Raw genomic sequence first — 25493 nt, 5'->3', positions numbered from 1 at the left:
CATAATGGAACAGGGTAGTGTCTGGCTGGTTGCAGAGGAGTGGTGGGAGGCACCAGCTTGGGAACCCCCAAGAAAAGAAGACTCAGAGCCTGGGGATGGTGGTGGGACGATGGTGAATGGTCCAAGGCAGAAGAGGGAGCAGACTAGGAGCAGGAGGTGTCAAAACTGAAGAGGTAACAGGGTTTAATGAGTAGGAAGGGGCTGTGGCAGAGAACAGTGCAGAATCAGAGGCTGGAGACGAGGGGCCAAGAGGCAGAAATATGGCAGGCTACTGAAGAAGCCAGGGGGTTTCCCCCTCCTGCTGTGAACAAGTCCCCTCCCCCCTGGTCTCCCAGAACCTGCAGAGGTGTGACCAGGGCAGAGCAGAGACAGATAAAGCGGAGAAGTTCTCAGATCACTTGGGGAGGACCCAAGGGAGGAGACATAGGGAGCTGTAGGGAAGCAGGGACCTTCAGTTCTCACAACTGCCTCATTGGGGCAAGACCTACTGGGAAGTGGTGAGCTGTTTTTGTTTCTTTGAATAAAAAGTTAACTTCACTGATACCTTGTGAGTTATTTCTTAACGGCTCCCGTCTTGAGAGGTAGACATGCTCCTCCATTAGAGCAAAACAGGAAAGTCTTTTTACCTTTAAACCCTGGAGAGACCGTGTAGGTAATAATAAACTAGATGGATCGATGATCTTACCCAGTATAAAACAACTTCTTGTGTACCTATGTTCCTAAATGTCTATCCCAGTTTGTGTATACTTGTTCCACCACTTTGCTAGGAGTCTTCCTTTAGTTGTTTGGAAATCAGAATAGATTAACATGTTCCTATTGATCATCATTATGAACAGCTGATAGGAGAAGAGAAGCTTATTAGATTGCCATCACTTGCCTCATTCTCTTTCATGGAGTGAAGATGATCTGGCACTATATGCCTCCCATCAGCTCACTCTCAGCAGTTGTGACTGCCTTTGTAAATAATTATTATTATTTTTATTATTATTATTATTATTTTATTTATATACTCTGAGGTCTCAGGGCAGTTCATAGCACAAAATCCTGGCTATAATTTATTCTCATCAGATTAAATGTACCTACTTGTAAGCCAGGATCTGACTAATAGCCTCCTTCTGCTTGAATTGGACTTAACACCCCATCCCCAAATCAAGAAATAGCTCTGCTTATCTTTGAGCCAATCCAAATTTGACTTATCCCACCTATCAGAAGCCCTTGGGATAATTGCTTCTTTCACAGTCCGGTACATGCTGCTAGCCAGTGTGATGGAATGGTGGAGAGGGGGAAGGGAGACAATAAACAAACAAACCCAAACAGCGCCCCCCCCCCCAAACTCTGGATGCCACTTCCCAGCTTTGAAGGAGAGGTAAGCATATGTGTGGTGGGGCACAGCTTTTTGAGATGGAAAGGGCAGTGGAGACAGATGTGGAAGGGAAACCAGGATTTCTTCTTTGACCTGGATTTCATCCAAGCCAGAAAAGAATGTTGAGGCCTGTACAGTTCACCTGTCATTTCAAGGCGGGTTTTATAAGCACAAAACGCTTGTTTCCAGGCAAGAATTTGGACAACTTCATTGGCATGACTATTAAGTCTTCTGAAAGCTCTTCCAGAGATGAGTAGAGAATGCTGGAGGGGATTTTAGAACATTTGGCAACCTTTTTCTACCAGCTTGTTATCCAGCCTTCTTTTCTTTCAGCTAATTATCCCTGCCACTCCTCTTCTTGGTTCCTAAGGAAAATATGCATCTAAATGAGATCTAAGATAAGCATAAATAACCGAGAGGCAGGTGAATAGTCACTATCTGATCCTCTTCTGCTTTCCTTTCTTTCTGTCTGGGGCAGGTTTTAGGATTCTTAAATCAGAGCCTGAATTCACCTTGCTATTATGTTTGTGATAGATATCCAGAATTGGAGCCAATATGCTTGGAATTGGTCCAGCAGGAGCTACCTTTGTAAGATCAGATCAGTAGAAGGGCAATGGCAGTGAAAACCACTCCTGTTCCTCCCCCCCCCCCCCGCCACCGGTGTGTTTGAAGTGGTTTATAGTAAGCCAGTAAGCCTTGCTCACTCCACTGACTGTTCAAAACAAGTTAACAAGTGGGTTCCACAACAAAATGTTGTGATGCGGTCTGCTCCTGTTTAAGGTCCCAGCTGGTCATGTCATTTTGCAGGATGATCCATTCCATTCTCTGCCTGCTTCCATATCCCCCATCTTCCACCCCAAACAGACCGTTTAGGAGGGGTTTTGTTTGTACTTCTGCAAACCTTGAGTTCACCAGAGCCTCCCCCAGTTTGCCTGGCTGGTGCAGTTCTTCTTTTTGTCTGTCCTGTTTTGCTGTTCATGGGATTCTAATGTCATGAGTGAAGAAGAGAGGCTTCTCTCTGTTCACATTCTCAACACCGTACAAAATTTCAAAAACTTTTGTCACCCCCCTGTTACTTGCCATTTTAGAGAGCCCCAAATGTTGTGGCCTTTCTTGTTGAGGGGGATATTCCATGGTGCAACATTTGCTGTATATGACCTGCAGTGTTAAGTTTAAAACAGCATATGTGATCATTCGTTTCAAAATAAGTGTTCCCCAGTATGGTCTTCAGACATGGACCCATTTCAGTCTTCTGTGTTGTGCAGCAGCAGCAGCGGAACAGTTATTAGAAAGAAACCGTCTCATCCAACAAACTGAGTTGCTTAACAAGCAACAGTGCATTCACAGAGCTGCCTAACAATTAAGACATAACTAATTTGTCTTCAGTGATCCTGAGCATGCATAAGAAGTAGAATGCAGGATCAGACTCAGGCCCACCTAGCATTCTTTGCAAGAATCCCAACAACCAGCAGATACTAAATGGTCAAAATATTGGTCGATGGGCCACCACAAGTCTATCTTCTGTCTACCCCGCCTTGTCTGTTCCACTTCATATCTTCCATGCAGCTGGATCCAGTTCAACATGATCTGCCATAACTTCATTTTTCTCATTCTAGTTAATCCCTGAGCCCCAGAATAATGATTCACACTCTTGTCTATTATATATACAAATAGAGTGCATACTGTCTCTCTAATTCAACATGACATGCTTGTTAACACTTTGGTGGAGTCTTTTGCCCTTTTTGTGTTCAACCGAAGGCCAGTGGAGCAAAAGAGAGCAATGTGCTGGATAACTCCATGTGTCCTTTGAATAACCCAAATGCAAACAAAACGTCAAACAGAGCAACACTTCGTTTTTAATGCTGACGTTTTCCATCGATAATCTAAAGCTCACACCATGAAATTGTGTGCAACGTTAGGTATTGCGTGCAGGAAATGTTAGATATTCCCCTTCATCCTCCTCACGTGCTAATTAAATATGAGCTGTGGCGTAAAATGTTCCTTACTATTATCTTCAAAGCATAAATACAGGGATTTGTTGCCAACAGAACGTGATGGTTTGAAGGCATAAGCTGGCTATCTTCAGTCCTGAGGTGGCTACTGATGGGCTCTTCATCTGGAATTGTCTAAGTTGCAAGTGTTTGTGGTGAGGGGCTCAAAGTTGTCAAGACAAGGGGCTCATGCGCATAGCCTCAATATTTTATCCATGTCAAACATTGCGTTGTCAAAGAGAATGATGAGGGGCAAACGATGAGACTGTGAAAGGGGGGGGGAGTATTTCTAGAAGAATGGGGTGCTGTTCTATGTACTGGAAAATGTTATGACTGTGGTTAACCAAAATAGAAGACTGGAATTTGGAGCTATCATTTATTTTTGTCTTGCAGAATAATGTTCCTATAACAACAATGGCCATTTCATCTAAAAAGGTAAGGAAAGGAATAATATTCAGCAGCTGTGGTCTGGGGTTAATGTCATTTAAAATGCATCTCTATAGATGTATTACTTGCAGATATTGTAGATCATGACTAACTTGCCACATTGATTTCAACTGCATATGCATTTGGCTTAGTCTGGGCCCAACCCATTTTATTGTGTCCTCTTTGAAGTTATATTTGCACCAACCTATGAGGTTGGTTAGGGTGAGAGAAAGTGACTTGCTCTATGATTGCCAAAAATCTCCATATGTGAGCAGGACTTTAAAACAGACTCTCCCCTGTTCATACAATTTGAACTATATTGCTGTTGGCCACCATGCTGTAGATTAAGGGATTTCCATAGATGTAGACATGGGACACAACCCAGTCAAAGATGAGCACTTTTACATCCTCTTTTACATCATTGGCTTAAAAATGCATGCTTAATTCTCTGCCATTGAAATCAAGGAGGGTTCAAAGTGCTTTGAGGTGGCTGGATTGTACTCATAGTACTTGTTGTCATATCCAAAGCAGCTACATGTGTCCATTCTATTGTACATATATACGATGAAATGCTTGTGGGTAACAACTTCATATGTGCATTCATCATTCATTATATAAAGTCGTTCTTTTGACATGTTATTGGGGGGGGGGAGTAGGAGCTGAAGACCACATGCAGCATAATGGTTCTTTTGGGGCAATAGGTGGTACTCAGCTAAGTTTTACTCAGGATGACCTATTGAAATTAATGGGCCTAACTTTGGGACTTCCGGTCGGTGCCAGCGCTTAATGGCGGTCCTACCTCCGAGCTCCGGAGAAGGACTGCTTCGCAAGTTCGGGTCTTACCCGCTACGGCAAGCGGGGGACCCCTAAAATCCCAGGCGCTGAAGCCTGAGAACAAGGAGACTCGGTGGGCACCTTTGCGCCCCCCGGTACCGTGAAAGAGCCTTTTTAAAGGCTACGGATCGACATCGGGAGTGAGCGCGGTGCTGAGAGTCGCTACCCAGCCTGCGAAGTGAAGCCGCGTCGCCATTAGCGGAGAGCGCCGATTCCTTCCTGAAAAGAAATTCGGACTGATTCCCCGTGAGTAAGAACTGAAAAATAACTGGGACTTTTCTTAATTTTAAAAATTGGGCTAAAAACGGGGGAGATTTAAACAAAGGAAGTCTGCCTCCCCCCGACCGCATGAAAGTGAAAGCAACGGAGCTCTAAACCTGCATCCGTTTAAATTCATCCTTTGATCAGCTAAACCGGACATTTAAACCTTTGATCTCCCCTCTAGCAAGCAGGGCAGAGGGGAGGCGAATTTGACCATTAACTGCATGACTTATTTGAAGGAAAAAACCTCTGCTATCTCATCTACTTGAAAGTCTGAAACGGTCTGCCTTCTTAGTACATTGAGCTGACTTTTCCCTGTGAAGTGACACCTTGATACAAAGTTTCCACAGTGCCTGACTTTCGTACATTTTAAGAAGAAACAGTATAAACAGTATACTGGGCAACTGTGGCAATTGGAAGCTATAAGACTTTAGTAACATTGATTTTGACTGGGTTAATCTCCTTTCTTTCTACATCTTGGATGGTCTCCTTTGTTCATGTATTTTGAAATTTCCTTCTATGGCCATTTTGATTTGCTCCCTCTAGAGGATAAAGTGAAGTCCAGCACGGCCTAAGACAGTGGAATTTTCCAAGGGAGAATAAATCCCGTGGGAATTGACCTTGACATGAGTGGGCCACAAGAAGAGATAACTACAAGAGCCAAGACCAAGCAACAACAACAGCAACAGCTGCAGCTGCAACAAGCAAAGAGAAGAGGTTCGATTTTAGGCGTAACAGCCGGACTAGCTGGAACAACAGGACAGGACAAAGGAGCAGCCGTTTCTATGGAAGCTGTGACAGAAGCTTTGCTTAAGATAAACCAGACTCTGGAGTCTTTGACAAAACAGACTTCAGAGAACACACAAAAATTAACAGAAATATCAACAAGATTAAACCAGAATACAGAATCTATAAATAAATTGGTCGAGGAAAATGCCACCACGCGTCAAATTGCCGAAGAGGCCAAAGCCACAGCTGGAGAGACGCAGGAGAAATTAGAGCCACTTGCCAAGAAGGTCTATGAGCATGATGCAACCTTGGCCTTGTGGGAGTTACAGAGGAAAGAGAGAAACTTAAAATTAAGACTGATTCCGGAGAATGAAAGTGACAACCTTGTGGAATATTTGACACGGGAGTTTGCGGATTGCTGGGACCTGGAGGAAGACGATTTTAAAATCACAACTGCCTTTAGACTCGGCAAAAAGCAAGATAGAAAGACACCAAGAGATTGTTTGATCACACTCAGATCTAAGGAGGAAAGAGATAAAATTTTAGGACTACACTTTGGAAAAGCCCTCCAAATTGGAAATTCAGCAGTACAGATCTTTAAAGACATACCAAAATATATCTTGGACTTAAGAAACTTCTACAAGGATTTGGTGCTTTTGTTAAAGAAAAATCAGATCCGCTTCAGGTGGGAATTCCCACAAGGACTGTCATTCGACTACAAGGCAAAGAAAGTGAAAATAAAGACAATTCAAGATAAAGACAAATTTCTGGCAAGATATCAGGAGGACCTACAGAAGGGGACTGTGGACGTACTTGCAGAACAGAGGAGAGCACTGGATATCCTGAATCTCTCGTTTGGACAAAAACCACCACCATCAGAAGAAGAGCAACAACTTGGAGCTGTTGGAGGAGCCTTAAGAAAATAACAAGATGGCTCTGCAATTCCTTAGTTGGAATTGTAATGGACTGAATGGGCCTTTGAAGAGAAGACAAGTATTCCATATTTTGAACAGAGAACAATTGGATTTGATATGTTTACAAGAAACTCACATAACTAGAGCCCACAGGAGATTACTCACAAATAAAAGGTTAGGACAAGAATTTGTCTCATCAGACAAAGTTAAGAAGAGGGGAGTGGTAATATATGTGAAGGAGAAATGGGCTCCAAAAATGATATTTAAAGATGAACAAGGGAGATATCTGGCTGTGGAGATACAAGTACAAGGAGAAAAACTTTTAGTTGTTGGAATTTATGCACCAAATGAAGGCAAATCTGACTTCTTTAAGGGACTTCATGAAACTTTGACGGACTATCTGGATTATAATATGATAATCATGGGAGACATGAATGGCGTGGTCTCCACTAATATGGACAAGGCACAAAGACTAACAGTCACTAAAGAAGGGAGACTCCCCAAGACTTTTTTCGAAATGACAGAAAACATGGACTTGATAGACATTTGGAGAACAAGGAACCCTCTGGAGAGAGAGGGAACCTTCTTCTCCCAAGCAATGATGACCTGGACCAGAATTGACCAAATCTGGGTTACTAGTGGATTGGCTCCAAAGATTAAGAAAGTGGAAATCTGCCCAAAAACTTGCTCCGACCATAACGCCGTGAAGATGGAGATGAAACTCACAATAACCGGTCAATTTAGATGGAGAATGAATGACACCCTCTTTCGAGATAAGGAGATTCTCACGAAGGCCCAAAAGACCTTAAAAGACTATTTTGAAATAAATTTGAGGACTGACGTGGAGAAAAGAGTGATCTGGGACGCAAGTAAAGCTGTTATGAGAGGATTTTTGATTCAACAAAATTCAATAAAGAGGAAAAAACAAAATGAGAAAAAAGAGAAGATCTTGGAAATGATAAAGGAAGGAGAGAGGAAACTAAGAACAAAACCAAAGTCTCAGGACATTTTAAGAGAGATTAAGTTATATCAAACTCAATATATGGAATTGATGAACCAAGAGATTGAATGGAAGATAAAGCAAATGAAACAAAAGACTTTTGAATCAGCAAATAAATGCGGTAAACTTTTGGCATGGCAATTGAAGAAAAGGCAGAAACTAAATACAGTTACAAGCCTAGAGGTTGATGGAAAGAGTATATCTAAACCTAATGAAATTAGAAATTGCTTTCTAAGTTACTTCAAAAAACTTTACACCCAAGGCCCGCAAAATGAAGAAGATATAGACAAATTCCTTGGAAGATATGGATTACAAAATATCTCTCAGCAAAGTAAGATGGACTTGAACCAGAGAATCTCAGAACAAGAGGTAGAGGCTGCCATTCAGAATATGCAATTGGGCAAATCTCCGGGACCAGATGGACTGACTTCTAGATACTACAAATCGTTGAAGGAATGGTTGATTCAACCATTAAGAGAAGTTTGTAATGAGATCCTTGAAGGAAAAAGGGCACCTGAATCGTGGAAAGAGGCATATATCTCACTCATACCAAAGTCAGAGACTGAAAAGACCCAACTCAAGAACTACCGCCCGATATCACTCCTTAATGTGGATTACAAAATTTTTGCAGACATTTTGGCAAAAAGATTTAAAAGAGTTTTGATGGAGAAGATTCATAAAGACCAAGCAGGCTTTCTCCCTAAAAGACACCTAGCGGACAATGTAAGGAATGTAATAGACATTTTGGAAAAGCTGGAGGTGAATATAAACACTAAAGCAGTATTGATCTTTGTGGACGCGGAGAAAGCCTTTGATAATATCTCTTGGAGTTTTATGAGGAAGAATCTTCATGGGATGGGGGTAGGCCAGGGTTTTGAGAATGGTATGGCTGCAATATATTCCGAACAAAAAGCTAAGCTGATTGTAAATAATGTTGTGACTGAGGAACTTAAGATAGAAAAAGGAACTCGGCAGGGGTGCCCAATTTCCCCATTACTTTTCATTTCGGTTCTGGAGGTGTTGCTGAATATGATAAGAAATGACCAGCAGGTCAAAGGTGTGCAGGTCGGAGCTAAACACTACAAGTTAAGAGCGTATGCAGATGACCTAGTATTGACTTTGCAAGAGCCAAACACTAGTACGAAAAGGGTTTTAGAAATAATTCAACAATTTGGCCAGGTGGCTGGATTTAAGTTGAATAAGCAAAAAACTAAAGTCTTAGGGAAAAACCTAACAGATATGGAAAAGGAGAAGTTTCAGGAGGAAACAGGTTTGACAGTGGTTAAGAAAGTCAAATACCTAGGGGTTTATTTAACACCTAAGAATGTTAATTTGTATAAGGACAATTATGAAAAATGTTGGTCAGAGATTAAAAAAGATCTAGAAATATGGTCAAATCTGAAACTGTCAATGTTAGGCCGAATTGCAGTAATTAAAATGAATGTATTGCCTAGAATGTTATTTTTGTTTCAGACCTTGCAGATTCTTGATAAGATGGAATGTTTTAAGAGGTGGCACAAAGACATTTCGAAATTTGTCTGGCAGGGCAAAAAGCCCCGAATTAAATTCAAAATATTGACTGACGCTAAAGAAAGAGGGGGTTTTGCCCTGCCGGACCTAAAATTGTACTATGAGGCAGCAGCGTTTTGCTGGCTGAAAGAATGGATGCTCCTCGAGAATACAGACATCTTGGATCTGGAAGGCTTCAATAATGCTTTTGGTTGGCATGCATATCTTTGGTATGACAAGGTTAACAGTACCTTTAAAAATCACATTGTTAGAAAAGCATTATTTAATGTCTGGATAAGATACAAAGACTTATTGGAAAATAAAACCCCTAGATGGGTGTCACCAGTGGAGGCTAAAGCAGTGAAGAAACTCAATATGGAGGTCGGATGGCCGAAGTATTGGGAAATTTTAGAACAGGATGGAGACAAGGTTAAACTACAAAGTCAGGAGAAATTGAAGCACAAAGTAGAAAATTGGTTTCAATATCGCCAAATAATGGAAATTTTTAAACAGGATAGGAAAATTGGTTTCCAAGTGGAGAAATCAAAACTAGAGACCGAATTGCTAGAACCCAATACTAAGAATTTATCTAGAATGTATAACTTGCTGTTGAAATGGAACACACAGGATGAAACAGTTAAATCTGCTATGATTAAGTGGGCGCAGGATGTTGGACACAACATTATGTCAGATGACTGGGAATGGTTATGGAACACCGGTATCAAATTTACGGCATGTAATGCCTTAAAGGAAAACATTATGAAAATGGTATACAGGTGGTACATGACCCCAGTCAAGCTGGCAAAAATCTATCATTTGCCCGATAATAAATGTTGGAAATGTAAAGAGACTGAAGGTACTTTTTACCACCTTTGGTGGACATGCCCGAAGATAAAGGCCTTCTGGGAAATGATCTATAATGAAATGAAAAAGGTACTTAAATGTACATTTTCCAAAAAACCAGAGGCCTTTCTCTTGGGCATTGTCGGCCAATTGGTGACAAAGAAAGATAGAAATTTCTTTATGTATGCCACAACAGCAGCAAGAATACTCATCGCAAAGTATTGGAAGACACAAGATTTACCTACTCTGGAAGAATGGCAGATGAAAGTGATGGACTATATGACACTGGCTGAGATGACAGGCAGAATCCGTGACCAACGTAAAGAGATGGTGGAAGAAGAATGGAAAAAATTTAAGAGCTATCTTAAGGACTACTACAAACTCAACGAATGTTAAAATGTTGTGGTTGCTAGAAGTAACAGGGTACAGGGATACAAGGTTAGATAATAAAGGAGGACTAAGATGACAGAGATTAGAAAGTAACAACTGGGAGTTGCTAGTTCAAATATGGACACTGGGATGCAGAGAGGGGGGGCATGGGGAAGTCCAAGAAAAGAGGTTTATGAAAATATCTTTGAAAGTATTTTGTATGTTTGTTTTGTTTTGTGTTTGTTTGTTCTTTTTAAAAAAAATGCTGTAAAACCAATAAAAATTTATTAAAAAAAAAAAAAAGAAATTAATGGGCCTAACTTAGCCGTGCTCATTAATTTCAGTGGGTCTCTTCTGGGTAAAATGGCCCAAGAACTTTAAAGTACCTAGAAAGAAGTAGCATATCAGATCTCCAAAGCTGAGTGCAGCCCTCTGCCTGACAAAGGAGAACAATGACCCTCAGTGTTTCAAAAGCATTAACATTCTCCCCTAAGTATTTTCTAACAGGAAGGTATAATGTTATAGGCATATTATAGCACAGATCTCTTATGTTTATTTTGGCCTTCTACCCATAGGTAGCTCACCTCTTGGTTTCACTGTTAATACCGAAAGAATGGGAGAGCTTAGTCCTTTATTAGTTGCATCCTGGCTAAAGTTCCTCTTCTAATCTCAGTGTCTGAAATAAATCTCTCCCTTTCCTGTCAAACAGCAACAGTTGTACGTGAGCTCGGACGAAGGGGTCACCCAGGTTTCCTTGCACCGCTGTCATATTTACGGGACGGCCTGCGCCGACTGCTGCCTCGCCAGAGACCCTTACTGTGCTTGGGACGGCAATTCCTGCTCCAGGTTCTACCCAACAGGGAAAAGGTGACAAAGTGTTAGATTGTCTTTGGAAGAAAAAAACAACCATAAGACAACATTTAACCTTTGCTAGGCATTTAATACGATATTGGAATGGAGTGTTTTTCACTGTTAATGATTTAAAGGCTAAAAAATACCACCCATTTTTATTGGCAAAGCATTGCTACTTGAAGTCTTTGCATTGCAAAGGTGTTGCACTTCCTTGAATGTACTGAGGGACTGGTTTTTCCCTGTCAAACAGATTCCATATAGAGGTTGTATCCAACACTGCCATTCCACTCGTCCCCTTGTGCAACAGAACTGGCCCCTCCTCTCCGATCCTTCGGCACCCTCAAAATCTGCTCCATAGTATTGAGGGCCTCAATGGAACAGCTTTTTGGGCGTTGCAGGGAGATGAGGGAAGGGGACGAAGAGGAAGGGCAAGGGCAAATCTTGTTGCATGAGTGGAATGCTGATCATGCAACATTGGATAGAACCATAGAAGACTTCACTGACAGATAATCAACACAACAGAATAGTTTACTGATCACATTAAAAAAAAACCTATCAGAAATTGTTTTTGCTGCTGTCGTGATTTCATTTGCCACCATCTGGAGGGAGTATCTAAAGTTACAGGACATCAGTTTCTAATACTAGTGTCCATTTTTAATACGTAGCCAAGGAAGATGATTTAGGCAGATTTGAGCCCTTCCTGATTCTGCTTTATTGAGGAGTTTTCAACCCGACGGATCCCAGTCTGAAATCCTGGAGAGCAGCTGCCAATCAGTATAGACTTCACTAAGCCAGCTGGATCATTAGCCTTATTCAGTATAAGGAAGCTTCTTTTGTTCCTGTGATTTCACAAGTCCCTAGGGAACCATCTTACCTGGTGGCTGATAGGCTCCATTTGGTGAGCAAAAGATGTGCTCTCATCCCCGAGCCATTACTATCTCTCACTTACATCCTATTCTGAAATGAGCAAAAACAGAATTTGTGCCTGCCAATGAGCAACTGCATTCATCAATACTAAGTTCTTTTCTCTGCTAGCATTTCGAAGTGGTATTAAAGCCATATCAAAAATAAGGCTCAATAAAGCCTTGTCTATTCTGGAAGCTAAGACACAGAGCATTACTTTAGTTCCCTGTGTTACTATAGTTACTTTATTTCCCAGCGGTGCTCTGGTGCTTTGGAATAAGGCAACATGTCTTTCCTACAAGGGATGGATGGCAATTGCTGGTTTCAGATGCTTTTATCCAATTGCCAAGTATAGTATAGGTGTGGACTGAACCTAGCCAAACGTTTACAAATGCCTATGGATTTCTTAATACCTCCAGCATGTTAGCAGAATACATCATCTAGTTGAGATAATGTTTTGCATATCCTTTGCTTTTTATAGTGGGGAGAAAAAATAAATGCATAGTGAATGAAGTCTGGTTTTCATATGTTTAGGAAATAAGTTGTTTCTTTATCTTAAAAAAACACAACAGATTATGATTGAGAAAACATCAGTAATTGGAGTGAAGTCAAGTCTCAAAGTCTAGACAGTAGTAGTAGCTTTTATGTAGGCTGCATTTGTTATTCCTTTGCCCTTTGGATTCCTACTAAATTTTGTTCCCAAAACAGAACTTCAGGATATCTGATCATGTCCTTATTTCCAAAATACACTCATGACACATCTTTCTTGACAAATGTTTCTACTTGTCCATTCTTCACCAGGGTTATAGGCTCCTTTAAAATGCAGATTTCAGTATGAACATAAATGCTTGCTGGAGCAGTCTGGTGGCTCCACTAGTCCACCATCATCCTGTTCTCTCACAGTGGCCAACTAGGTGCCCATGAGAAACCCACAAGCAGGATTTGATCACAAGAGCCTCTTAAGTCTGAAGGCAGAACATAGTTATCATGGACAATAGCTGTCATTAGACCTCTCCTCCATGAATTAGTGTGTGTATGGAACTTCTGGAGAGAGAGAAAACAAGCAAGCAATGCTAGAATTTGTAGACACATCTCATTTCTTCTGCTTACAATATTCTCTTGAGATGATCAGAGAACCCCAGCCAAGTTATGATTATTAGTATTAAAGATCATGGATCAGCATGCTGTATTTCAGCATGTAAGTATTTCTGTTCAATAATTTTCTTTTAAGAGCCGGTGTGTTGTATCCAAGTAAATTCAGCTCAGAGCACACCCCTTGAAATTAACTGGCCTCTTAGTCATGTCCATAAATTACAGTGGGCTTACTCTGTGTATGACGAACATTGGATACAAACCACATATTTCTAGCTTCTGTTAAGGCAAGGTTTTATGAATGGATAAATAGAGGTTCCTTCTATGTGATGAATCCTTAGAATGACCACCCTGAAGGAAAGAAAGTGCAGTTGCCTAATCATTGCACACATTGCATAGTTAAACTATGGCATTTGCTCCTACTGGAGGCAGTGATGGCCACCAACTTGAGTGTCTTTAAAAGAGAGTTTGATAAATTCATGGGTGATAAGGCTATCAGTGACTCCTAAACCTGATTGCCATGTTCTGCCCTCGCTGTCAGAGGCAATATGCTTCTGAAAATTAGTTGCTGTGGTTCTTCCTACTTGCGGCCTTCTCCTTGGCTGGACTTGTTTACTTGGGCTTTCCATATAACACTGTCATTCTGAATGAACGCTGTAATGTTCTAATTGAGTACCACCCACCCACATGTTTACTTGGTGCCATTGCAATTTATGGACTAGGTGGGTCACTGGCCTGATTCAGCAGGTTCTTCTTATGTTCTTATGTTCTTCTTATGTTCTTATGTTCTTGTCATCTTCCCCTTCCTCACCAACAACAGTAGGAATTATAGTTTTGTAACACTGCTGAGAACTCTGTTGGAGATCCAGCAACTTGATCCATAACTATAATTCTGACAGTTTTCTATAAAGGGAAGTGGAGGAGACATGGCATTTCAAACCATGTAAGCTTGTTGATGCTGCAACCCAACGAAAGGGAAATCACCACACTTCCATATAAAGAGGATACTTTCCATGAAAAATATATAATTAAAATATTATCAACCATCATATGGACTACATAATACAGACGACAATAATGAAATACAACTAAATATCTTACTATATGAGTCTACACATACGTAGTTTATATAGTGAAATCTAACTGCGCACAAACTCAGGTGACACTTGGGACAGCAATATTTTTAGAAGCATGAATGAAGTTGGGCATAAGTGCTTTAAGTTCATCTACAAGACTATAGGGGATCTACATGGATTTCGTAGTGCAGCCACCCAAGGCAGCAAAAAATCTTGAGCCAGCCTTGAGTAACATTCAACTAGCAGAAACTTTCTCAGTGAAGGTTTGGCTGAGAAATTCTGTCATCCTTCTTCTGAGGTGCTAATATTTACATAGCACTGTGTCTCTTATGTATGCATAGTAGCTTTGTGCAGCCATAGAGCTCACACCTTGCATGTAGAAGTTCCCATGTTCAGCCCACAAGACCGCCAATTTAAAAGCCTCTCCAGAGAAAGAGCTTGTAAATACTTCTTCCTGAGATGTTTGAGAGTTGCTGCCAGTCAGAGTGGACAGTACTCAGCTGGATGGGACAATGGTCCATAGAAGGCAACTTCCTATGTTCATAAGTGCTTTAAGTTCAATTTAGTTAAGTCCCACTCCTCCAAATTTCATATTGCTATTCAATACAGAACTGCACATTGCAAGTGACATTTCCATTCTTCCAGCTTCTCTGATAATGTTTCGGTAATGTTTAGTTCTATCGTCATGAATTGGTTTGTTTTCCCATTCCCACTCTAGAACTTGGGCCACTGCTGTGGGGAAGAATGCACAATGTGCATAAGGGAGAGGGTGAAACATTGGCATGGGGCAACCAATGGGGATCTATGTGAGCAATGAGTTAAAAGAATACCATCGTATTTGAGAACTGCATAAATTGCAATGGCACCAAGTAAACATGTGGGTGGGTGGTACTCAATTAGAACATTACAGCGTTCATTCAGAATGACAGTGTTATATGGAAAGCCCAAGTAAACAATCTGCTCCTACTGCTTATGCTTCATAAAAGTGGCAACATTTAGGTGTATTACAAAAGTCTCTAGTTTCTAGTTTCCTTGCTCAAAATACATTTTGTTGAAACCCCGAAACCTGAGGGCAGATGTTTGGATGAAATGCAAGTTACTTTCCACTGTATAGAATCACTTGTAAGGGTTCATTGTGATCTGGATAAAGCGGCTTAATGAGACTTTATCTTCTCATAGAGACTGGGCAATTATTTATAGGAAGCTCATTGACCTTACTGTTTGAAATAACCTGAGTACTGCATTTCCTTTTAAAGCTACCTAGGAACTGAAAGTCATTTTTGCAATTCCATCTTGCTCCTTTCCCTTAATATCTTAGGAGAAGCCGAAGACAAGATGTGAAGCATGGAAACCCTATGACTCAGTGCCGAGGATTTAACCTAAAAGGTAATTTGAACTGAAATATGACGGGCTATAAACACATGTGGTCATTCTTATAAGTGAATCATAATATCCCTGTGGCTTAGTGGTAAAAATTAGTTTAGTACCCATGTATTTTTAGCATTCCTTTCTCTTTTTCATGTGCTATGTTTGTTTGGGAGATTTAATGTTGATCTTTTTAAACAACAACAATGCAAGAAACAAAAGGTTTGAGCCCGAGACAGTCTATGACAATAATATTGTCTCAGTATGGTATCACAGCATCACAAATGAAGATACATCCATGGTCACATGGAGTACAGCTGCTGTTATTTTCCTTAGTGTTTCCATATTTTTTTGGGGGGGGGGAGTAATTAATACTGTAAGGAAGGAGGTCCTTGAGATACTGCAATTGGCAACTTTTTTTAAAAAAAAAATGGATTTCCTCCCAAAAAAGGTAAATCCAGAGTAATGGTTGGGAAGTACATCTGGATAATATATTCAAAGTTAGGATCAGCCATTTTTAGAGACCCCCATTGCTGTTAAAGGTGACCATGAGAGGCTCCTTCTCTAAGGCTCCCAAAAATCCTGGAGTGGTCATTGGAGGAAGCGACAACAAAATTTAAATGGACAAATACGAAAACAAAAATCACCATTTACTTTTATTGTTCAAAGTCTATGGTTTTCTCTCCCCAGCCTTGGGTTTTAACTGTGATGCTTAACCCGTGCTTGATCCCGTATTTAAGAGTATATAAAGCTGTAGCATTTTTACTTTAATGAGCACAAATTTCTAAAAATAGAATGCCGGAGGCTGCTAATGATTCCACAAACATTCTGTTCACAAAGACAATTAGGAATGCTAAATTACTGTTGGCTTCCAAAATATTTAAAATTAAAAAATAAATAAATATTTTTTTTACTAAGGATGTACCAAAAGCCTGGCTCTGGATACATCTGGAACAAAATATCTTCCCACCCTTCTGTTTGTGCTGTTCTAAGCTATTCCTAACCATTTCCGGATACTACAATCCAGTACATGCATATATTGTCCCCCTATGATTATTTATACCATCCTTCATCTTAAATCTCCCCCTCCCCATGATTTGATTTAACCATGGTGAAGAATAGGATCCATGTTTCTTGGTGACCATGGTTAAAGCAAACCAGGATGCAATGGTAAATGAACTGTGAGTTCATGAGTTGAAGTGGATTTGCATACTATAGTTGCACGTAATCATGTTGCTTTAATCATGTTTATACTAATATCAGCTAAGATCAAGGAGATACAGGTTCAATGTCCTACTCAGCCACGAAGCCAGTCACTCCCATCTTGGTCTAACCCACATCACGGTCAAAATAAAAAAATTCCTTCCAGTAGCACCTTAAAGACCAACTAAGTTAGTTCTTGGTATGAGCTTCCCACCACCCTTCTGAGTAATACCCCTCCCCACCTTCTCACTATATAGAAGGATCTGGCCACTTCTGTTTCAGTGTATCTGAAGAAGTGTGCATGCACACGAAAGCTCATACCAAGAACTAACTTAGTTGGTCTTTAAGGTGCTACTGGAAGGAATTTTTTTATTTTGACTATGGCAGACCAACACGGCTACCTATCTGTAACTGGAACCACATCACGGTGTTTTTGAGAGTAAAAGGGATAAGATTTGGGGTGGGTGGGTGTGAAACGTAGCTTCTTGGAAGAAGAACAGGATAAAAATGTAATCTATCAAGCAATATTAAAAATAAATGGTTAAAGCAAATAATGGAAGAGTGATTTTTTGTGGAAGAAGGGTGATCAGGAATGATTTGTCTAAACTGCACTATTATGAAGCCTGAACAACTCAGTGGATATTTTGCATTTCAGTTATCTGGTATACGCTTGGAATGTAGGCTAGGATATTTTAACATCTAATTATGTGGTCTACTACCAGCTCCATCCCACTCACAGGGGCAGAGTTGGAAATGGGATCCTGAATTAGTCCAGGTGACTAAACCATCTATTGTAGCCACGCTATTAATAGAATAAAATAGCATTTTCCTAAAACAGCTCCAGTTCTATGTTTCTGCCCCATTTTCTTGCTCTTGAATATTGTCTGCCTGAGATCCTCCTTGTTTCAGGTGTGATCATGCACTTCCCGGTTTTATAAACAGTGCAATGCATTTCCAAGTCAGGAGGAAGCATAATTCTGGCCTCTCTCACATTCCAGCTTACCGCAATGCAGCAGAGGTAATTCAGTACGGAGTAAAGAATAACACCACCTTCCTTGAGTGTACGCCAAAATCGCCACAGGCCTCTGTTAAATGGCTCTTGCAGAAGGACAATGACAGAAGGAAAGAGGTGAGACATTCACTCAAAAGCATTGGAGGGTCGAAGGCAAGAGGGTGCAGTCAGCTGGGAACCCTGAAGATATAGGCTGGGTCTTCTGTCCATATAGAATATTCTCTCGAGTTACGCCAGTTCCAGAGGCCCATGGCAGTGTAGCATGAAACTTAAAATACAAGGCACCGAACTCATCTGAGTTGCTGAGACTCTAGACATACAACCAGCATATACCCACAACAAGCACAATATCTTTTTAAACTCTTTCAAAGCAAACACTTTTCCTCAATGTAATAAACTTTTGTGCATTACTTTCACTAATATAAACATTTTTGTATGCACTTTCCTCAAATAGATAGATAATTCTGGCATGCATTTTTGGTTGGAGACCTATTTCACAAAATTCATAGCTGTGTTCTGGTTTGGGAAATGCAAATTGATCGGTTTGCAAAATAAATAAATAAATGGAATAATTCTCCTCCCACCTCTTATCACTAAATGTGCTTAGCCTTATAACACTGAAATCAGTGAGGACTTGGCTTTGGCTGGATCCTGCCTTCTGTATGCAGCATGGGAATGTCTCCAGCAGTTAAAACGTGCTGCCAATCTGAGAAAGGAACAACAGGCGTAACAGAGGAGTTAAGTCTGAGGAGCCGGGAGAGAAGATGATATGGAAAGCTTTTGTAGCAAGGATTTAGCCTGAACTAAAAATACTCACAGCAACAAGAATTTTCCTGACCGTTGTGTAATCAGATTTTCCATTACTGTCCTTTCCAAAGCTCTCAAATTTCAGCTCTTGTGAGATACAGTGCAATTGTGTATCTGGATCCAAGTTGGATCCATATTTATCCTTCCTTAAATAAATAAAAAATGAAATTATTACTATTTACAAATCTCAGGCAGTGTCTCTGCAGGAGGAAAAATGCTCCTGTTATTGTGAATGAACCTGTCTGAATAATAGCAAGCAGAAAGGGGTGGGGAAGATGTGGCCCTCCAGATGTTGTTGGACTACAACTCCCATCATCCCTAACCACTGGTCCTCCTAGCCAGGGAAGATGGGAGTTGTAGTTCAACAACAGCTGGAGACCCAAGTTTGAGAAACACTGGACTACAAATTCCGTCACCCCTTACCACCGGCTAGGCTGCCCGAGGCCAATGGCAGCTGAAGTCCAAAAATGTCTGGAGGGCTATAGGTTTCCCACCTCTGCTTTACACCCCCAGTTTGAAATTCTCTTCTGGAAAATGTGTTTTTATGGTTTAAGCCTCACCAGTGAGGTATGTAGTTGTGAGTTCAAGTCCCATGATTTTCCTGACTCGCCAAGACATGAGCTCTGTGTTGTCAACTTCTTTCTAGTGGCCTCTGTGATACACAGAAATACAACATGAGAAACAGTATGTTCCAGGTCTTAAGTTTTCAGTGGTGGCTCCCTGCTTGTGTAATATTCTCCCTGGGGAGGCTCGCCTCTGTGCCGTCATTACATATCTTCAGCTGACAAACCAAAACATTCCTTTTTAACCAAGTTTTTAACCATCTTGGCTTTTAACCATCAGGCCTGTCTGCTCAGGTGAAATCTTTTAATGTACGATTTTAATGTTTGTTTGCTTAAAATATTGTAAGTCACCTCAATTTGCAGGGCAAAAAAGTGACTAATAACTTTAATAAATAATAATGAGGATGTAAAAACAAGACTAAACTTATTCGTTAATAATATTAAAGGCACTGCTGTGTTTAATAGCTCTCTCTTAGAAATACATTTCAAGGAGGGTGTCTCTGTCTAGTGGAAAGAAAATGGCTTGCTTGGCTTGTATATCTTGTATATCTAGATAAATATGGATTTTTCTTCTATTATACTGGTCATATTCAAACCCATGACATTAGAGGACATGCTGTCTGTCTGTCTTCTAGGTCAAACTTAATGAAAGGATCATATCAACCGAACAAGGGCTCTTGATTCGCTCTGTCCAGGATGCTGACCGAGGGCTTTATCACTGCATTGCGACGGAAAATGGCTTCAAGCAAACGATAGCAAAGGTGAACTTCAAGGTGTTAGATTCAGACACGGTGGCCTTCATGACTGAAAAGTGGTCCCCGTGGACCTGGGCTAGTTCACTCCAGTCTCTGCCCTTCCATCCAAAGGACTTGGCGGGAGCCTTCAGCCACTCAGAACTGCAGATGATTAATCAATATTGCAAAGACACGAGGCAACTTGGCCAGCAGGCCGAAGATTCCCAGAAGATGAGAGGGGATTATGGCAAGTTGAAGGCTCTCATCAACAGCAGGAAAAGCAGGAACCGAAGAAATCAATTGCCTGGATCCTAAGGTTTTGTCCTGGAGCATCAAACTTTTTTTCATACCCTCCCTCAAGGGATTTGGGGGGGGGTTGGGGGGGTGTTTGTTTTCCTGCTGAGAGCATAGACAAAACATTAGCAAAGCAAGCCCAAAAAATGATAAAAGATCACGAAATGCAACCTACATAAGCTAAAGAGGAGGGCAGGCGGGAAACCACAAATCCAAAGAGATTTATTTGTGAAGTGCCCACTGACACCAGATAGATCCTTAACTTTAACACCAGGTGGTTTGCCTTAACCCACTTTCTTGCATGACGTTTAGATGCCATCTTTCTTTTCCTGAGAAGGGACACAGAAATAGACACGCCAGATCTCAAACTTGGTGGCAAAGGAAAGGAAGCGTTTGGGTTAAGAGGGATGTACTAAGTGTTGTACGAACGTCTCTTCCATATATGTCTCTGTTTATGGTACATTGCATTGAAAAGCTCTGAAGCAAGCACTTAAAAGTCCGTTTCTCATATTAGTATTGAAAACACAGCTCAGGGCTTCTCAAATGTAACGTGGGAGTGGTAATGATTATATCTCGTTCCCTCTTAGTGGGGTTCATTACATGTACAGCTCACTCCCAATCTTTTTTGACATGGTAAACTCTCTGTCATGTGACTCTATTGCTTTTAAATATATTTTTTCTTCCTCAGAAAGCTTCAGTGCAGCTTACCTTTCGATTCCCAGTCCAGGGACAGAACTGCTAGGTTTCAGGAGTCAAACTCTGCTATGTGTTATTTGATCCTTATGTAGCCAGTTAATTGTAGGCAATGAATATGCTTTATGAATGCAAGAATAGAGCATTGGCAGCTACTATACCTTTTAAAACCAGGATAAAATCACATGGGCTTGAAGAGGCAGGTGGTGTTGAGCTGCTATTAGTAGTCCTGTGCCCTTTGGTATTTCAGGTGTTTTTTTTGGGGGGGGGATCTGCCAACCAGCAAAGGTGGGTGCAGGAGGGCAATAGGACCAAAGTTAAGCACCTTTGAGGCTGCAATCCACACTTACCTGGGAGTAGGGATGGGGGAGGAATTTGATTCAGTTTGCATTGAAAGGAGAAGCTACCTAATTCACACTTTCGGAAGCCTTACACAGGCATCATTCAAAGTTTGCACTTCTCACAATTTTGCAATGCAGTTCTACAACCAAGTAATGCTTACAAATGCATAAATTCACCCATCCCTACCTGAGATTCAGTCCTATTGAACTCAGTGCAGCTGTGTTTTGGCAATGTTGTAATTTTGATGACTCCAGCAGACTTGGAGATTGAACACATTAAAATGGGGGAGGGCAGACTTCAGGTTTGAGGGATCTACCTTATTTTCTTACTGGAACACTGAGACGCACCAAGTGGATCCAGAGGTAAAGGATTAGAGTTAAAAGAGCCCAGGAATTTGTTTTGAGTAACAGAACTGAACAGAGCTCACAGTCCTCCTATTCAAAAATTCACTTGGTCACTCCCTTTTACTCATGTCAGCAGTATGATTTTAAGAGGAAAGTCATTTTGTTGTTGCCATTGTTGTTGAGCAATGGAGTGTCAGAAATCCTTGCTGATCTGCTTCAAATCACCCACTGATCTATCATCTGCCCACCCCTGTATCAAAACACACCCACCTCTCCCCCCCCCATTTGTGTATTTGAATGAGGGGAGAGATAATTTTGAAGTTGAAAACTTCTATGAGATGTTATAGAATTTACAGCCTCCATTAGGTAAGCATATTTGTTTAAGACCACCACCATTCTGCCGCCATTTTAGACTCTTTCCTTCTACCTTCAAGTAACTTCTGTCAACCAGAGGTTTTGCTCTTCTCCCAGTGATCATGAAGAAACCACTTCTGCCAAACTACATCATCCGCCTTCCAGTCATCACAGCTCCTCAGTGCATTCCAGCTTAGACATGACACCCAAATTGTCAATTGGAAAGCACAGGACTGAGGTGCGCCTGATGCGTTTCATGAGATGCTATTGAAAACAGAATCCACATTGTGAGTTGTCCTCCTTTCCCTTGCAACATTTAGGGACACTAAACCATGGCATGATGGGACATGGTGTGTGTGTGTGTGTGTAAAACTATACAATGTCACAGAGACATCCAAGTTACAAAACCAAAATATTTTGGGCCTTCACAAAATGAAGCTACCTCCTGTAGTCTGAACGCTGGTCCTTTATAGGTCCTATTTTCTGAGTGCTGCAGTTAGTCGTTTGGCTTTTTTTTTCTTCTTCTACCAAGCACATTCAAAGTACAGTTGATACAACATTTAATATCATTTATAACGTTGTAATTTCTTCCAGATGAAGGACGGCGGCTGATAAGCTTTCAAGGGCACAATTTATTTCTCTTAACAGCCAAGTATGGTTGTATCTGACTAGGCACCCATTAGGCCCGAGGAATGACAACAGTTAACATGCTTTATTAAAAACAAAATGTTGGCAATATGTGTGGTTCAGTTAACAAAATCAGTAGAGCTTTCTTTTCCATAGTAATATTTTAAAAGCTGCTTTATATATAGTTACAATGGTATGACTGTTTAAGGGATAAAACGTAAACATTTTCCCCACACACCTGCTGCATGAAAAATGTATGTATCTAGATAAAGACCTTTTATTGATTTGTAGCCACTCCAGCCTTCCAAGCTGCATCAGATCTCCAGCATTTATGAAATCCAGGTCTTCAGCTAAATATAATCGTTATAGATGACTGTGAAATAGTTTACACTAGATGGCAATAATGTGGCTAAGGCTTTGTTCACCCATTCTGCTTACAGTAGCCTGTGGAGCAGAGCAACCCCAGGGTCATGGAAATAAACCAAATGTCCTGCTTGGAAGCCAGTCTCGGGCTCATGCTAGCTTCCTTCACCATCTTGTACGAGGCAAGGCCTGTTTGCTTGGCCCAAATCTAGTAACGTGTTTATCCCTTTTTGTCAGAGATAGATAGCAGGAGTAAGTCTTATATGTACATATGGTAGGTAACCCAAGGTATGGGCATGGCCGCAACCCATTCATAATTTGGGTTGCCTTTTCCATCTCTACGAGATCTTCTTTGATATGTGGTGACCAGATCTGTATATAGTATTCCAAGTGTTGTCACACAATGCATAGCTATGTATAAAGGTATTACAGTACTGCCGGATTGATTTGTAATCCTTTTCCTAATGATTCCAAACAAGGAATCCACAGCTGCCGCACACTGGGTCAGTCTTTTCAATTAAGCTGCCAACCACGACCCCATCAGTGGATATGTGGAATTAGGATTTTTGGGTGCAGTGTGCATGACATTGCCCTTGCTTGCCTGGAACTACATTTGCCATTTCATTGCCTGTTTGCTTAACTTGGAGAAATCATTCTGGGGCTCTTCACAATCCACTTTTGTTTTGACCACCCTGAATAAGTTGATGCCACTGCAAAAAAAATGTTGTGTGACTGTTCATCCCTCACTTCAGATCATTTATGAACAAGTTTAAAAAGCAAGCGGAGGATTTCCTACATCCCTTTATTATGGGAACTGACCGTTTTTCTTGCTCTCTGCTTCCTCTTCTTTAACAAGTTACCATCAACACATGCCAAATGGAAAGAAAACCAGAGCTTTTCTTTTTTGCTCTATTCCTAGCGAGTGTGTACACCATCCCACAAAGACGCTTCAAGCAGGAGTCCCACTGGAAGCAATTGAACTGAACTCACGTGATGATTAATTTGCCATTGTTCTCATTTGGAATTAAGGGCAACAAACCTTAGGAATATTTGGCCTTTTCCGTCCTGAGACCCTACCACCAGGTTTACCTCCGAACACAGAGTTGCTAAAATGTGATGAACAAACCTATTTTTACATGTACAGGGTAGTTTCCGTTAGAGTTTTTACATGTTCAGAGTTTATCCCCCTATACGTAACATGAACACTTATGTTTATAATATTGGTTTGTTTGTTTGTTGTTATTTAATGTCTTCCTGTTTTGAGGATACTGACAAAAGGGTTGTATCCAATGGGTTCTATGACTTCCCCTTCCTCTCCTCTTCCTGAACACACCCAAAATCTGCTCTATCGGGGGGGGGGGGTCTGCAATTGTTTGGAGAAGATTTTGAGGGTGTGAAGGGGGCTTCAGGGAAGGGGAAGTTCTGTTGTGCACGTGGAACTCTGCTGCATGAACAGAAAAGAGGCATTGGAAGCAACCCCCTGTATATATTTGCATTTGTTTAAAAAATGTTTTAAATGCCATCTTCTGGTCATAACTTTGCCAAATGTAAAGAAAGTCAATACTATTCATCGGTGTGTACGAAATTTGTTTTATGACGCCTTTGTTGTCGTTTGTAAAGTTGGATTGAAATCTTCATTCAACCATGTGTTCTTTGTGATAATTGCTACTGTAGATATGTGTATTTCATTTTTTTAAAAAAAAACCAGCCACCCCTTTTTTTCAACCAAGTATGGTAATGTGTACAAATTTAGCATGATGAAACCCATTACGGTGAATACTCAGTAGCCCTTGGATTAAAAATAAAAGTAATACGATACCATTTAACTGAATATCCCAAATGTTATTTGCCTGAAAAATAAAGGGTGTTCGATCAATTTTATGAATGGTTTTGCATGGGGGGCATTGTGGGGGAATGTGTAACTCTTTTGCTAGAAGCATTTGACCACATGTAATACAGAGCTGAAAATGAGACAGAAATTATGTTCTTAATTTGTTCCAATGGATGGAGGCCAAACAGGACCCAAGAGGCTAAAATCCATTTGGAAATAATCATTTTAAATTCCTCAACAGAAGACTAGTGAATGCATTTCAGATATAAGCATAATACCAAAGAAAAAAGAAAAGTACATTATGTGGTGATGAATCTTGGGTAAGAGAGAAATGATGCACAGCAGATTCAAATAATGATTATATGGAAATGCAAAATAGAATATGAATATGCTTTTAAACAGTACTCTACTCAGAAGAACAATATGCGAGATTAAAATTAACTACTACTTAACTCTCTATTACCAAACATCTCAGAAACCCTTTGCTCCTCACCGATTGCTTCCCTTTAATTCCTCCTTTTATCACAACGTAACTTCTTTCTATTAGCAAATGAAAGTCCATGGGGTAAACATCTGCAGAAACAGTTTTCCATTGGTGGACATAGTCCCAAGTCTTATTGGGATACAGGGAGAGGCATGAAGGCCACTCAGTGCTGCTAACCACAGGAAGTAACAAATATTGCACCTTCATCACACTGGTGCATTATCTTAGCTTGATTAAGGCCTTGTCAACATTTGTGCTTCTCACACAGTCCAGACTGAAAAACATTTCTGCCTTCAAGATAGGCATTCAGGCCTA

The 25493-nt window shown here is 40.7% G+C and overlaps 1 protein-coding gene across 1 annotated transcript in view; it reads left to right on the top strand.

Annotated features, from left to right (window-relative positions):
- Positions 1-24739, top strand: part of SEMA3C (semaphorin 3C) — a 151750-nt gene extending 127011 nt beyond the window's left edge. Inside the window, exons 14-18 of the mRNA XM_081210709.1 lie at positions 3748-3789; positions 10949-11106; positions 15481-15548; positions 17729-17859; positions 19748-24739. Of these exons, the coding sequence (XP_081066835.1) occupies positions 3748-3789; positions 10949-11106; positions 15481-15548; positions 17729-17859; positions 19748-20161 (813 nt within the window). The 3' untranslated portion in view covers positions 20162-24739. The remainder of the gene's footprint in view (positions 1-3747; positions 3790-10948; positions 11107-15480; positions 15549-17728; positions 17860-19747) is intronic.
- The last annotated feature ends 754 nt before the right edge of the window (positions 24740-25493 follow it).

This window comes from Podarcis bocagei (genome assembly GCF_964188305.1).
Source record: "Podarcis bocagei genome assembly, chromosome: 10".
Classification (NCBI taxonomy): Eukaryota; Metazoa; Chordata; class Lepidosauria; order Squamata; family Lacertidae; genus Podarcis; species Podarcis bocagei.
Note: the sequence above shows the minus strand (reverse complement) of the source record. Positions and strands in the feature narration are given on the sequence as shown.